We start from the raw sequence: 16,418 nt of genomic DNA on the forward strand, positions 1-16,418 counted from the left end.
AAATAGATTGTTAATAGGATGAAAAGAGATGACCTATGAAAGGTTTATGCATGTCAGGTAGCAATTTGCCAGTGCACAATAAATGGCAGTTACCAGAACCCGTGTATTGATTCATCTTAACTAAGTAGGTTTAAACATGAAACAGTGTTAACCTGTTTCCTGTTAATGTGTTCAACTGCACTGTCAAGTCACTCTGGTTTATCCCTTATCAACATTTTGGGCAGATCCCATAATCTTCCAATTACTTTTTTAACTTGAAGCTCAGTTCCTGCAGTTCAAATCTGGGATTCCAGTCCTATTTAAGCCTCATTTCTTCTCTTTTTTCCCTTCACGCTGCCCCAGTGCAGTCCACGCCTCCTACCCAAGGGCTTCAAGTAGGAGCTCCAGGTCTGCTCTTTTATCTTGCCGCGATGACTGACAGCAGGCAATGGCTCAGTCTGGTTCTGAGATGCCCCTGCACCACCCGCTCTTTTCAAGGCTCAGTTTCTCTTGATGACTTAAGCTGGAGTGTGGGAGAGGCACAAGCCTCCTTATATACCTGGCCTTCAGCCTGAGAGAGCTGTCTCTTCCAACTTTGGCATGTTGCCTGGTTGTCCTGGAACCTTTTTTAGTACCATCTGATCCTCCATATTACTCAGACTCTCTTGGAGAGAGAAGCCTAGCTCCCTTTGGCCCTACCAGCTCCCTATATCTCCAAACTCTGTCCCAGAGGGCTGAATTTACTTGCCTACTGACCTAACAGGTAACTCCTAGCTCCTGCCACCCCCTCTAACCTCTGAGCTCCTTCTTCTGGGACTAACAATGACCTTCTCCAGGCCCCACAAGCTGAGAGGCACTGCAGTGAGGCAACCCCATCCTCTCCTCAGGCACACCACATCTGTTGGCCCACCTCGCTCCAGAGACCCTCAAGTGAGACACAGTCGCTGGTCTCTACATTCACATACATCCTCAAACTTGGGGCAACACTAGAACAATTCTGCAGATACCCAGATTCATACTCCACTTGGGAAGTGAGGAAGAAGTATCTCTCCCCTTCTGAGCAGCCCTAGAAGCTTCCCCCTCCCACTAGCACTTGTCTTTCCACGGGGGATACAGAGAGTCAGGGGGTGGTGGAGGGAAGGGAATAACATGTTACCAGTAGTTCTCAGCCCATCTTCTGGTCCCCTTCTTTCCTTCTGCTGCTTTTATAGACTGGCTGAGATCATGAAATATGGGAAAATTGGGGTAATGTTTCAAGGCAAACATTCTGTCTTACTACTAACAATGAATGATACTGGAATTTTATTTGTTTTCATAGTCACCCTCTATTTTTTTCACATGTGATACTGATTTCCCATTACTAGTAATAATATAAAGTTTCCTTTTAAAATAAATTTATACAAGCATAAAAACATAACTTGAAAAAAAGGATAAGAAACTTCAGCAAATTATTCATAGTAAAATTCTATATGATCTCACTTCAGTCAGAAGCGTAATCATCAAGAATACAAGCAACAAGAAATATTGGCGAGGATATGGGGGAAAAGGTACACTCATACATTGCTGGTGGGACAACAAATTGGTGCAACCACTATGGAAGGCAGTATGGTGACTCATCAGAAAACTTGGAATGGAACCACCATTTGACCCAGCTGCCCACTCCTTGGTGTATACCCAAAGGACTTAAAATCAGCATTCTATAGTGATTCAGCAACAACAATATTTATAGCAGCACAATTCACAATAGCTAAATCACGGAACCAACCTAGGTGTCCTTCAACAGATGAATGAATAAAGAAAATGTGGTATATATACACAACGGAATATTACTCAGCCTTAAAGAAGAACGAAATTGTGGCATTTGCTGGTAAATAGATGAACTAGAGAATTTTATGCTAAGCCAAATAAGCCAATCCTAAAGAACCAAAGGCTAAATGTTTTCTCTGATATGCAAATAATAATTCACAATAAGCAAGTGGGGGGAATATGGAGGTACTTTGGATAGACATAGGACGGTGAAGAGAGGGGAGGGGGTACGGGGGTAGGAAAGATAGTAGAATGAATCAGACATTATTACTCTGTGTGCATATATGATTACATGACCTGTGTAACTCTACATCATGTACAATCAGACAAATAGAAGTTATATTCCACTTATGTATGATATGTCAAAATGCATTCTATTGTCATATATAACAAATTAAAACAAAAATATATATTAAAAAAGATTCTACATGGCCAATAAGAATAAGAAAAGATGTTATCATCATGGAAATATATATCACAAAAGATTTACTACACACATGCCAGAATGATACTGAACAATTTTTTGAAAGATTAACAATATTGATTGTTGCCAAGGATATACAGCAATAGGAACAATCCTACACAGTTGTTGGGAATGTAAATTAGTTTTAAAAAACTTGAAGAAAGTATGAGATTATCTACTAAAAGTGAAGAGAACAAATTAATTCCTCATGACCCAGAAGTTTTAGCCAGGTATACACCCAACATATATTGAGGTACATGTATATTATATGCAATCAAGGCCATTTGTGGCAGCATTATTTGTACCCCCAAATGGGAAACAACCTGAATATCTATTCAGAAATGCAATTCATAAATGGTATAGCCAGAAAATGGGATAATATATAGGAATAAAGACACAATGCAACTGAACTGAACCTCACATACTGAGTGTTAAACTAAAGAGATCAGATGCCAAAGAATATTAACAATGAGATTACATTTCTATAAAGTTCACTAATGAGCATAACTTTATTACAGATGTTAAGAAAGCCATTGCCTTTGGAAAGAAGGGAGGGGTAATAACTGAGATGCATTCCTAATAGGGTCCTTTCTTGGCAGGTGGTGATTATACCATGTCTATGCACATATGTTTACTGTCAATAAAAACATTTAAAAAGAATAGAGTTAACATAAAGAAAAGAGTAATAAAATAAAATAGTAGATGGATTATTAGTTTGTTTTTATCACTATATCAAAATGCCTGAGGCAGGATACTTTATAAAGAAAAGAGGTTGCTGGGCACAGTGGCCCATGCCTATAATCTCAGACTCTTGGGAAGCTGAGGCAGGAGGAAGGACCTCAAGTTCAAGCCCAGCCTAGGCAACAAAGTGGGATCCTGCCTTGAAACAAAATTAAAAGGCTAGAGATGTAGCTCAGAGGTAAATCATTCCTGGGTTCAATCCCCAATATGAAGGAGGGAAAGGAGGAGGGGGGAGGAGGGGGAAAGAGGGGGGAAGAAGAGGAGGAGGAGTAATTGTTTAGCTAAGGTATGAATGCTAAGGTATGAGAACATGCCGCCAGCATCTGCTTGGCTCTGCCGAGGGCCTCATGGCAGACAGTATCACAACAGTGGGAGAACATGTGGAAGGAGGCAAGTGGCACATGTGGCAGAGAAATTTAGTGGAGATGCCAGGCTCTCTGACAGCAGTCTACTCTCAGGAACTAATCCACTCCTTGAGACCAGGATTAATCCCTTCCAAGGGTGGAGTCATCATGATCTCATTACCTTCCACTGGGCCCCATTTCTTGAAGATTTTGCAACCTCAATATTACTACACTGAAGACCAAGCTTGCAGCACAAGAACCTTTGTGGAACACACTCAAACTATGTCCAAACCATAGCAAATGGATATGACAAAATCACAACGGTTGTATATAAATAAACTATGTTTGAGAATTAAGGGGTTGGGTGACCCATGTACCTCTCTGAGGCCAGGATTCAGTGGGATACTAAATGATTGGCACAGACAGAAATTGCTATAGAGCTGGGAAACAAAAACAGAAAAATAAAAAACGGATGTGGTTCTGAGCAGTGGCTAACAGTACAAGCTCTGCAGCTAAAATGTCTGGGATGGAATCCTGGCTCTACCACCCCCTGGCCCTGTAGACTTAAGCAGGCCATTTAACTTCGGTCCACTCAATTTTATATCTGTAAAATGGTAAGAATAATGGTACCTATTTCCATGCCTCTCTCCTAGCTCCTGGTGATGGAAGACAGTCCTTGGCCTACTAATCCTGCTTCCTTCTTCACATGTTATCTTCCTTCTTTTTATCTGTTCTTCTATAAGGAAACCAGTCATACTGGCTTAAGAACCACTCTAATGATCACTGCCCCTACCCTTTTTTCTAGTATAGGGAATTGAACTCGGGGGCACTTTAATACTGAGCTACATCCCTAGCCCCGTGTGTGAGTGTGTGTGTGTGTGTGTGTGTGTGTGTGTGTGTGTGTGTGTGTCCGTGTATAAAATATATATTTTTATATATATTTTCAGTGCTGGGGACAGCTATTTACATTTTTTATTTTGAGACAGGGTCTTTCTAAGTTGTCAATGCTGACCTTAAACTTGTCCTTAACTTGTTGTCTAAGTTGTCAATGCTGACCTTAAACTTGACCTTAAACCTCCTGCCTCTTGAGTAGCTGAGATTACAGGCTTGCACCCCTATAACCCCACACCTAGCAGTGACTCCAGCTTAACTGGTTATACCTGCAAAGACTTTATTCCAAACAAAGTTATATGCACAGGTATGTATGTAAGGACTTCAACTTATTTTGGAGGGATTTTAACCTATAACGTAGAAAAACTGAAAAAAAAATGTAATGAATTCCCCTATTGCCACTACTAGATTCAAGAATTGTTAACATTTTGCTACTTTTGATTTTTCTATCAATCTATTTTTGTCTATACTGAATCACCCCTAAATACTGCCCCCTCCCCTGCCACTTGCACAGTAATGAAGATTAAACCGAGGGGCACTTTACCACTAAGTCACATCCCTAGTCCTTTTTTAAGTTTTTAAATTTGAGACAAGTTCTTGCTAAATTGTGTAGGGCTTTGCTAAATTGCTAAGGCTAGCCTTGAAATTACAATCCTCCTGCCCTCGCCTCCTGGGTCACTGGGATTACAGGATGGTACCACTGTGCCCAACAAATCCATACTTCTTGATCTTGGTTGCACATTGATATCATCCTGGGAACAAAGACTGCACCTGCAAAAATTCTAATTTCATAATCCTGGGTGCAGGCTAGGAATTGGGGATTTTAAAAGTATCCTCAATTGACTTTATTTTATTTTATTTTTAAAAAATATGTATTCTTCCTTAACTTCTAACTAATCATGAGACACATGTAGCCTTCAGCCCTTAGCCTGATGTTGGGCTTCTGCAGATGCAGGAACAACTCACGTTCGTTCTTCAAGGGAAGTGATGCCATCCCCCCACAACTCCCCCCACGGAGAGCTTTTACAACTCTACTTTTTTTTTGGGGGGGGGGAGAGAGAGAGAGAGAGACAGAGACAGAGACAGAGAATTTTCTAATATTTATTTTTTAGTTTTCGGCAGACACAACATCTTTGTTTGATATGGTGCTGAGGATCGAACCCAGGCCACACACATGCCAGGCGAGCGCTACCACTTGAGCCACATTCCCCAGCCCTTCAATTGACTTTAATTTGTGGGGAAAGTCATAACTCACTGGTTGAAGGGCTGAACCAGTTTTAATCCACGGTGTTATGTTTGTCATGTGCACCATGTCGCTATTAGTGATGCCAACTTTGAAGACCAGTTTAAGGAGGGAACAGTCAGAGTTCTCCCTTGTAATTAGCAAACAATTGTTGGGACAATAGTACAACATTTAGAGAACATTCTGTTTCCCATAAATCTCATAAATAATAGTTTTAGCATACTTTAGTGATCCTTACTTGAGTCCATTATTTCACAGGTATTTACAAAAAGCTTATTTTCTAAGCCGACCATTTTGCAAAGAACTTTCCCACATCAACTGAGGTTAAACTATAATTCCACATAAAAAGGGAAGGAAAATGCCTAATTCTTTAACAACTAATTCTTAATAAGAAGTTAGTGTAATAATTATCTCCAATGTAGTGAGCTTTTCACACTGAGTACTATTAGAGAGTTATTGATTTATATTTACTTTATATATTATAATCAATTATAGCTATTCTTACAGATGCTCAAATTATCTCAAATTTAGCCAGGGAGACCCCTTTCAAGCTAGCTCATCTTTATTTTTCTTTGCAGAGACAGATGAAACCTAAGGGCTTCACACATGCTAGACAAGTGCTCTACCACTAAGATACATAGTCCCAGTCCTTTTTAAGTTTTATTTTGACACAAGGTCTTGTTAAATTTCTCCAACTGGCCCTGCATAATCAATCCTCCTGCCTCAGATATACAAGTAAATGGGATTATAGTGACATACAACCTCTCCCAGCAGGCTCATCTTTTTGATAACTTCTCATTACTCTTTGAACATTTCCTTTCTTTCTGGCATAGAAGATCCCAGGCTCACCTTGAATTTTTTGGTAACATAATCTGGAGCAAGAATTGTGGAGTTTGTTCTAATGGAAAACAGTATTTAGAAATAAGGAACTGGATGATTATCTGGGGTATCATCGCATCTCTGTCCAATGAACATAAATGGAAAATACATATTTTTTAAAAAACTGAATTCATAATGATAAGAAAAATGGAAAAATTCACCTAATGGCCATTTACACCATTCAGCGCCTGTAGTCCCAGCTACTCCGGAGGCACAAGCAGAATGATTGCTTAAACCCAGGAGTTCAAGGTCAGCCTGGGCAACATAGTCATCCTACAAATAGGAGGGTTGTTATTGTTGCTGTTATATAGCAACAAGAAATCAAATGTTTTTGATTTCTTTTGGTCTTTGCATATTTAATGGTGGAAGAGTTGAGTAAGTTAAATTAGTATAGCCATATGTAGGAATATTGAAATGAGTTTCTCTCTCTGTACTGGGGATAGAACCCATGGGCACTTTACCACTAAGCTACATTCCCAGCCTTTTTTTTTTTTTTTTTTGACACAGGGTCTCACTAAGTTCCTGAGACCCTAGCTGAGACTGGCCTCAAACTTGCAATCCTCCTGCCTCAGCTTCCCCGGTTGCTGAAATTACAAGCGTACACCACTGAGCCTGGCAAGAGTATTTCTCCTTTAAAAAGCACACTTTGGAATAATCAATGACATTGGAAAATAATCAAGCTCCATGGAAAAAATACAAAAATTGTACAAGGTGAAGGATTTCAAATTTATGTGTCTCTGTTTAAACATAATATACACAGAAAGAAAAAAAAAAAACTAGAAAGAACCATCCACAATGTTTTTGGATGAAGGGTTGGGAGGGGATAAAAAGTATTCATTCCACATTTTCTACAAAAAATTAATAAATGCTACTTTAAAAGGGCAAAAAAAATACAATACGCTTTCAAACTTGGTTAGAAATTATGTTTAAAAACTTCGTGAGAGTGATATGCTGTAGGAAGTAAAAAGAAAAAAGAACAGTGCAGGGTGGAAGAACTGCAACATTCTCCGGGTCACCGCATGGATTAGGAACCACAAGGAGAGGGGAGCGAGATGATGACCTCCACTAGGGCTAGAGCGGCCTCGAAAAGAAAAGGAACTTCCGGGGCGGAGCTATCTGAACCTCTCCCTTCCGCAGTGGAAATGTGGACCTCCTGCACTGTTAAGGTCCACGATTGCTTGGCCTCTACTTCCGTTACTTTGAAACGGTGTCTGAGATTGGGGGTAGCCATGGCAAAAAGCAAGTTTGAGTACGTACGGGACTTCGAGGCTGACGACACTTGCCTCCCTCAGTGCTGGGTGGTAGTGCGGCTGGACGGCAGGAATTTCCATCGGTGAGCGAGCCCGGCTGAAGGCCGCGTGGTGTGCCAGCGCTTCCGGGAAATCCGACATACCTGGCTCATGGTTACCACGGTAACGCGGAAGCCAATGAGCGCCCGGCGTTGAGCGTCGCCCTCCGTGCGGGCCGCCGACCGGCTTGTGTGTGAGCTGGTCTGGGTAGTTAAAAAGAACAAGGTGGTTCCCTGGTGAGGGGCTGGCCTGGAACGCCCTGGTTAAGTAAACAGAAACCAGTTAGCAAAGTCCTGGCGGAGAAAAACTATCACTTCTCGGCACAATATTTAACTTTTAACGGTATTTCCCATCTATTCTGTTAGATATTTGAGAGCTGACTGTTCAGAGGCCGGAGTTGGCCTTCTTTCTTATGGGCAACAGTTTACTGTATAACCGTGTTTCATTATCAGTAATAGGCCACGTGGAATGAATTCGATAAACAAAGAAAAAAAAAGAAATTAACACAGATGGGAGTTTAATTTTTAATAAGTGCTTATTATTGTGTGTGTGTCTGTGGTATTGGGATTGAACCCAGGGGTGCTCTATCACTGAGCTACATCCCCAGACCTCTTATTTTTTATTTTGAGACAGGGTCTCACTAAGTTGCCAAGGCTGCCTTGATACTTGCAATCTTCCTGCCTGTCACTGGAGTTGTTGGGATTACAGGCGTGTGCCACCATCCCCAGCAATAATGATCATTATAACTAACATTTATTGAGTACTTAATAGGAACCAGGCATATTACATTTTTATTTTTCCTTTATCTTCAGGACAACTCGTTAATAATCAACAGGTTAATGTCTACCTTCATTTCAAAGAAAAGAAAATAGAGGTGTAGTGGCAATTATGTCCCTTTTTTCTCTGTTGTTCAAGATTGTAGCTAGTAGCCCTGTTACAGTATTTTCCTCTTGGAACTACCTTCATGGTCTGTGTTGTTCGTGAAAAAAACTCTTCTTTCCATGCCTTTCCCACTCCTCTTTCCCCTGTGAAGGTTTGCTGAGAAGCACAACTTTGCAAAACCTAATGACAGCCGCGCTCTCCACCTGATGAACAAATGTGCCCAGACTGTAATGGAAGAACTGGAGGACATTGTGATTGCATATGGACAAAGTGATGAATACAGCTTTGTGTTCAGGAGGAAAAGCAATTGGTTTAAAAGAAGAGCCAGGTAATTTATGGCCTGCCTCTTTTCTTCAGAATATTTCCTATCAGCATCTATTTTTCTGTTTATTTTGGCTTACAGACTACAAAGGATGACTGACATGATTAGTAACAGAGACTATAAAATTGTAATATTAGTGATTCATAGGTGGGCTTTAGCTGGTCAGTATCTATATGCATTGCAGTAATATTTAAAATTTTTATTAAGGAAGATCTGAGTATAAAATAGACAAATTTGGTTTTTGACAGTATTTTGAAACTGTAAAGGAAACAAATTATAATGAATTAGTATGTTTTTAAAGCAGTGTTTTCCATCTTCTGAAGACTAAAGATAATACAAAAGAAAAACATTGAACCGTAAATTTAAATCATATTTAAATTGGCATTAGTAAATAATAGGACTGGAATAAATTAGCTACAATTAAAATATAATATTATTATTATATATTAAAATATTAATATATAATAATAATATATATATTAAAATATGTAACTGAAATTGGCCAAAATGTATTTTAATTCTTGGCTTGCTGGAAGGTTTGTGTAATCTCTCTGTAGCACCTGCAGGCCCTATCATGGTGTTGAATTAATATCTTACATTTTCTCTTTTCTTGCTCCACCCAATGTGCCTTACATTTGCAAGTAAGTTCATGACTCATGTGGCCTCCCAGTTCGCCTCCAGCTATGTGTTTTATTGGAAAGATTACTTTGAGGACCAGCCTCTTCTGTATCCCCCAGGCTTTGATGGAAGAGTTGTCGTGTATCCTAGCAACCAGACTTTAAAGGACTACCTCAGCTGGAGGCAAGCAGATTGTAAGTGACACCAAATAAACAGATGTATTAAACCAGCAATTCCATGCATTAAATGTCTCAATGTAATACAGATTTGACTCACATGCATTTTGTTAGAATGCAGTATTTTAAACATTTTTTAATAAGTTAAAAATATTTGAAAAATTGGGAGATTTCATAGAAGTACTCTTGTCTGTTTTTTGTTTTTAATGGGAAGTTGTAGCAATACGAGTTCTGCATTCCTCCTTAGTGATGGACACCTGTACAGTGGCAGCTAAATTTAAACACATACTAAAGCAGTGTGCCAGTCTATACCATTCCCTGTTGTTCTCCTGGGTTACCCATTGTTTTACATATTTGCAGTCATGCAGTTGTGAGCAGGCCTTACGTGGCTATGGTGATATTTATGAAATTTTTTACACATTTGGCGATTTTGATTTTACCAGAATTGGAAAAGAGATCGGAATTATATAAATCAAATGAGTATTCATATTTATATAAAGTGTAACTGAAATGACCAAATAAAGCTGTTGTTAGGGAAAAATATGTTTATGCCTACTCCTTCCATTCATTGTTTCCTGGCAGGACTTTGGGCAAATTATTAAATGTCTCTGAGATCTCTAGAGAAGAAAGAGGCATAGCTGTAGAAGTCCTCAAAGTATGAATATTGAATAGAGATTATATATGTAAACTACTGTTTTGTTCTTCTCACAGGTCACATCAATAATCTTTATAATACAGTTTTCTGGGCACTTATTCAACAATCTGGACTAACACCAGTACAAGCCAAAGACAGATTACAGGTATAAAGATCTTACGACTGTAATACTTAGCTAGGGACGGTTTCCTGTAGTCTGTCCCATAACATTTTTTAATGTTCCCTTTCATGCTTCTTTAGTTCCCTTTACAACTTCATTTGAAAGGATATGAACATCATAGTAGCAATTCCACTGCTCTCTTGCTCTGTAAAGCCTGATGAATTTCTAGTACTTCTTGCGCCTCCTTGAACTTCAGCTATAAAATGTACTTGGTGGTATTGGCTCTGTACTCAGCTGCAGCCACATACCGCCTGCCCTCTTCCAACAGGGCCTGTGTGCTCTCTCAGTTCCAGTAGGCCTTTTCCCTCAATGCCAGGTTTGTGGGGCACCTGTCCTTTCTTGAGTGTAAAACCCCACTGTTTATTTAGTAAGAGTCCATGCTTTGGTAGCTAAATAATTATACTTGAATCATGCTTCAGTATAACTGTATCCTGCCTTGGTTGTTTATATGTAAAATGTAAAAGAGAATAGTTCCTATGTCAGAGGATTATGGTAGAAGTGGCGGGATGCATGTAACACACAGAAAGGTGTGAAGAACATTTTAAATACTTTTATAAATACTAGCTTTTCTTATTAGATACTAGTGCTACTTGTAGGATGACAGACTCTGAAATAAGGTAATGGATTGTAACTGCTCCTAATAAAATGCCCAGTACATTTTAATTACTGAGTAAATGGCTGTCATTTTTACTACTACCAATGATTAAGATTTTTTTTATAGCAGCAGAAGGAATACTAGTAGATATATTCAGTTTGAAAGACCCTAGTTTAGGTTTTGATTTTCTTAGAAAAATAAAGACAACCTTCAAGCTTTAATAATTTGTATACTCAATCTACCTACCTTTTTTCCTTCCTTGTTTTTTTTTTCCCCTTTCCCTCGCTCCCTCTCTTTTTTTTATAGTATTAGGAATTAAACCCAGGGCCTTACACACTAAGCAAGCACTGATCTATAGCTCCAGCCTCTCCTTGGAGGCATGGTCTTTCTCACTGAGTTACTCAGGCTGACCTTGAAGTTGCAGTCCTCCTACCTTAGTCTCCAGATTAGCTGTGATTATACGTAAGTGCCACTACATCTGGCTGTATAATCTTTCTAAGCTTCAGTTTTCTCATTAAAGTGGAGGTGTTATGATGATCAAACAATAAACAAAATAGGTACTCAGTTACTTTTGGTTCCTCCTATCCCCTCAAGGTCTTTGAGTTGTGAATCCAGTGTTTGCTACAGAAAAGAATTTTATGAATATAGGCATCTAAATAAGATTCGAATGGCTCTTAAAAATGAAAATTCATTAGTAACTATGTTTTGTAGAACTGGCTGTTTCTTGATTGATTTGTACAGTATGAGAGGAAGCATTAAGAGATAACAAAGAGGGCTGGGGATATAGCTCAGTTGAGAGAGTACTTGCTTTGCATGCACAAGGCCCTGGGTTTAATCCCTAGCACCACAAAAAAGAAAAGAAAAAAAAAAGAACGAAGATACACAAAGCTTTTCCTATCTGTTTGTTTCCTCAGGGAACTCTTGCAGCAGATAAAAATGAGATCTTATTTTCTGAATTCAAGATCAACTACAATAATGAGCCGCTGATGTACAGGAAAGGGACTGTGTTGATATGGCAGAAGGTAATGCTGTTATGTTCAAGGAAAGTGGCAGTTAGGGAAAAAGAGCCCATGGCCATCCCAGGCTTTGCCCCCCTGCTGCCTGTATACTGATACGACTCCAGTTGCTAAGGTGAACTAGATCCTTCCCAAAAGAACAAGCTGTAGATTATGTATTTGGATGCTCATTTTGTCATCAGTTGTGGTTTGAAATCTCCCTTAAGTAGAGGTAAGTAGAAGCATGGGATTTTAAAATTTAGTGTACTTACTTAACTATGTCATAAGCACTTCTCATCAAACAAAAGAGTACAGTAAAGGTACAAGGATTGTTGTATTCCTTGAACATGTAAAAAATGCTTTTCCCACACTGGATAATACCATTAAATTGTCCATGCTATGACAACTATAAAATGAAGCACTAAGTTGTATATGAGGATTTTTTCACTTCCAGAAATTTTATGATTCTTAATATTCTAAAATGAGTATGCACATTTACTTAAATACTTGATTCTAGCAATATTTTCTCTTATCAGCTCTTGAGCATAATTATTTCTCTAAACTCATTTCCTGCCTTGCTATGTAGTTTTTCCAAAATGAATGTTTTCAAGTGTTATTGGGTAGTTAAGAACTAGTCATTCTACTGGCAACATCATCCCTTTTATTAGTATTTTCAAAACACATTTGTTCTTTGGCACAGACTTGGTTACTTTTTAATGCAGGTAAGAGAGGAGAAATTCACCTTTAATTTTATAGTCATTGCTATTAAGGAACATGAAATCTCTTTTTTGTTCCTCATCATTTTTCAAAGTATGGTAACATAACCTTTTTTGAGTATTTCTGATTGGTAAAGTGGTTCACATAAAGTATGTAACTATAAATATTGCAAGTACAAATGTGAACTTCCCCCACATTTTCCCTTTTCTTCCAAACCCTCTTTCGTGTTAACATTGTCACTACTTTGACTTTTACCTGTAGGTGGATGAAGTCACGACAAAAGAAGTTAAGCTGCCAGCAGAAATGGAAGGGAAAAAGATGGCTGTAACCCGGACCAGAACGAAGCCAGTACTCTTACACTGTGATATCATTGGGGATGCTTTCTGGAAGGAACATCCAGAGATCCTTTATGAAGACAGCTGACACTCTGCTCTTCAATTCTGCTGTGTTTAACCATGCAAGGCTCCCAGGTCTTCTTGCCTTAGGTGGCCCTAGCATTCCTGCCACCCAGAACTGTACCAGGAGTGACATGACTTGAGTTGGGAGGGAGCAGGGAAGGAAGGAATTGATGGGGGTTGTATATCTTGTTCTCTTAAGCAGAACACCTTTTTTGCAATGTTAGAACATGATTTCTGTGGGTTTTTTTCCAAAATCGTGGTACTATTTTTATAAAGTAAGAACTATTTAATGCCTTGTGAGATGAGTCATTTTTAGATTGTGGCATAAGCCTTATAAAAACCTGTCAGCTCTTTTCACCTATGATAGAAAAGAAGCCCAAACTTTACTTCTCACCCACGTATTCTTAACTAGAGAACCCAGTGACTTTGAATATCTCACTTCTGTACCCATGTACTTGGATAATCTTGATAGACCTGAAGATAAATATGAGCTAAAACCTGCCTGGTGCCTCTGAATTCCAGATATTCCAAGGAAAACTCAGGGCTTTGTGCAAGTCTCCAAATCAGCAGTTTTGGCTGAATAAATGAGTAGTGGTATTAGATACCCTTGTGTACACCCTCCAAGGACTGATTTTATGGAGTTGCCAGCATGATGATGATCATCATCTTGCTGGAAGCATAGGCTAAAGCCACTTACCTTTTTCTAAGTACATGTGAGATATATATATATATAAGAAAATATGTGAGAATGAGTAAAAATGGAGACCATTTTTTACTCCATGTCCTCTAGATAATTCCGTTTTAAAAGCTGTCTTCCAGTTCGGCTGCCTGAAAAAGATTCAAAAGTAGTCTCTACGTAATCAGAAAATGACATTTGAATTCAAGAGCAGAGGGGTCAACATAGCCCTTGGGGCAGCTGTCACATGAGTCCTACTAACTCCACCTCCTAATGGGCCAGTGGAGATAGGAGAGCTGCAGAAGTGATGGTATGCTGGGAGCTGTTGAAGTGTGAAGGGGGCAGGAAGTCATGGGGATGGGTGTTGAGTAGCTTACATTCCTCTTGTCCTTACTTTGTATATTAGAGGAAGAAGATTATTTGGCTCAATTAAGATTTAATTAAGAGACAGCCCATGTCCCAGTTGCTGGTCTTGCATTGCAGAATTTACAGCCAAGAAGAAAATGTATTTTTGAAAGTGTGACGGATGGCCTCATCCTTCAGTAATTGACACCCCATCTGTCGATGCCATTTTTTTCCTTCCTGCCCCCCCCTCCACAGGAAAAGAACAAGTATCTCATGTTTGGTAATTGCTAAAATGTCTGAAAAAAAAAAATAAAGACATCAACTTCCTTGGCCTTTTTCTTACTTACACAAATACAGTAAATGAATCTAACATTTGTTTGTATCTTTGGGTAAGCCAAAGGATGCAAATACCTTTGTCACAGCAGATACTCATGGACTTCTAGATGTAAAAAGAAAAGTTTTTTGGGATGTTTTTTTAAAAATGCCTACTTGAGCCATGCATAGGTGTAATCCCAGCAACTTGAGGGGCTAAGACAGGAGGATCTCAAAATTTTGAGACCAACCTCAGCAAGAAGGAAATGTATTTTTGATTTTTCAAGACCCTGTCTCCGAGTAGAAAGGGCTAGGAATGTTGTTTAGAGGTAAAACGGTTTTAATCCATAGTATCAAAAAAAAAAAAAAAAAAAGCCTGTTTGAGGATTCCCTTCATATAAACTAGGGGTTTAGCAACCTGATTTTTAACTCCAAAGTCTGCCCTCTGATGTATATGGTTGCTGTTATGTAGGCATTTGGGCAAACAAGGTCCTCAGTATATTAATATGCTACATGAGGGCATAAGAATGTAGCTCTTAATTAGCAAACAATGGTAATTTGGTAGCATTTTATGTTAAACATGGATAAGTAGGCATTAAATAATGTACAAATTTTCAAGACAAAAAACACCAGGGAAAATTTGTACTTTCTGAAGGTCTTATGAGACACCATGAAACTTGTCACTCAATTTTGTCAGAATGTGTGGGACAAGTATTCATTAGTTGGACTGCCAGCAATCCCACAGCTTTTTTTGAGTTTTTGTTCAGGCTGGAGGTTTTATTTATTTTGGTAATGGGCATTGAACTCAACGGTGATTTACCATTTAGCTATATCCCAGCCCTTTTTTTTTTTTTTTTTTTAATTTGAGACAAGGGTCTCACTAAATTGCCCAGGCTTGCCTCAAACCTTCCATCCTCCTGCCTCACCCTCCACAGTGGCTTGGATTACAGGCATGCACTGCCACACCCACTTCAGGTTACAGAGTTTAAAGTAATAAACTGGGCTTAATACCAGTGCCTTAAGGAAACCAGTAATGCCATTACCTAGAAACCATTGCTTGATGGTCATTCTATCTTTGTTGTGATATGTATTCCTTCATATATATATATATATATATATACACACACACACACACACTCAAGTTTTATCTTAATTTTATCTTGCTATGGTGCTTTTCTCTACAGCATTCTCTTAGGTTTCCTTTCCAAATTTTAAACTGTACACAACAACAACTAATGTAGAATTATTAATACTAATTGACAGCAGTCTGGAAGAATCATTCTGTTTAGGGAAGGAATTTGTGTAGGTGACTGGAAACATTTTGGCCCTGCTGCATAAGGAAATATTCTCTAGTGTAGACTGTCATTCTAATATCAAAAAACAAACAAAGTCTGCTGCACTGAGGCTACAAAATAACAAGTTCATTTCTGTAAATTCTTGTTCCAGTTACTAAGAGATGCTAGAATTAGCAGTAAACGGGCAGATGGGGAGAGCACAGCTATAATCCCAGTGACTGGGGAGGCTAAGGCAGAAAGATCTCAAGATTGAGCGTGGGCAATTTAGTAAGACTGTCTCAAACAAAAGACTGGAAATGTAACTCAGTGGTAAGCTCCTCTAGGTTCAATCCCTAGTATAAAAAAAAAAAAGTGATTTTCTTTAATACTTAGTTCTGTCCAGTCTTGATGCAATTTTCTTTATCGTAGGAAAAAGGAATGTGGAGTGTTATGCACCACTCTTCACAGTTCCATTGTACAGTACTGTCGGCTTGCACATGCATTTATTGTGTACTCTATTTGTAGTATATTAATCCTCAGGAAATGCCTGAGGATGTTAAAATGCCAATCTTAGGTTGCGCCCCTGGGGGATATGGAGTAATAACAAACACCCTAAGTGATAATGATATTGGGGAAGCACCGCATTACAGCAGATTAA

The 16,418-nt window shown here is 38.9% G+C and overlaps 2 protein-coding genes across 4 annotated transcripts in view; one reads left to right on the forward strand and one right to left on the reverse strand.

Moving 5' to 3' along the window:
- The window catches only part of Sox30 (SRY-box transcription factor 30), a 71,836-nt gene extending 63,162 nt beyond the window's left edge, over window positions 1-8,674 (reverse strand). Inside the window, exon 1 of the transcript XR_013439660.1 lies at window positions 7,604-8,674. The gene's annotated coding sequence lies outside the window, so the exon portion shown is untranslated. The remainder of the gene's footprint in view (window positions 1-7,603) is intronic.
- On the forward strand, window positions 7,448-14,501 carry Thg1l (tRNA-histidine guanylyltransferase 1 like). 3 transcript variants are annotated; one of them, XM_005325440.4, is made up of 6 exons: window positions 7,448-7,679; window positions 8,669-8,845; window positions 9,482-9,651; window positions 10,345-10,433; window positions 11,958-12,065; window positions 13,017-14,501. In XM_005325440.4, exons 1-6 carry the CDS (start codon window positions 7,489-7,491, stop codon window positions 13,176-13,178), a joined length of 897 nt encoding a protein of 298 aa, XP_005325497.2. In that variant the 5' UTR covers window positions 7,448-7,488; the 3' UTR covers window positions 13,179-14,501. The 3 variants fall into 3 exon arrangements, with proteins under 3 accessions (XP_005325497.2, XP_021582154.1, XP_021582155.1); XM_021726479.3 differs by lacking the exon at window positions 7,448-7,679 and having other exon boundaries at window positions 8,705-8,845; window positions 9,486-9,651; XM_021726480.3 differs by lacking the exon at window positions 7,448-7,679 and having other exon boundaries at window positions 8,710-8,845; window positions 9,577-9,651.
- The last annotated feature ends 1,917 nt before the right edge of the window (window positions 14,502-16,418 follow it).

This window comes from Ictidomys tridecemlineatus, chromosome 1 (genome assembly GCF_052094955.1).
Source record: "Ictidomys tridecemlineatus isolate mIctTri1 chromosome 1, mIctTri1.hap1, whole genome shotgun sequence".
Taxonomy (NCBI): Eukaryota; Metazoa; Chordata; class Mammalia; order Rodentia; family Sciuridae; genus Ictidomys; species Ictidomys tridecemlineatus.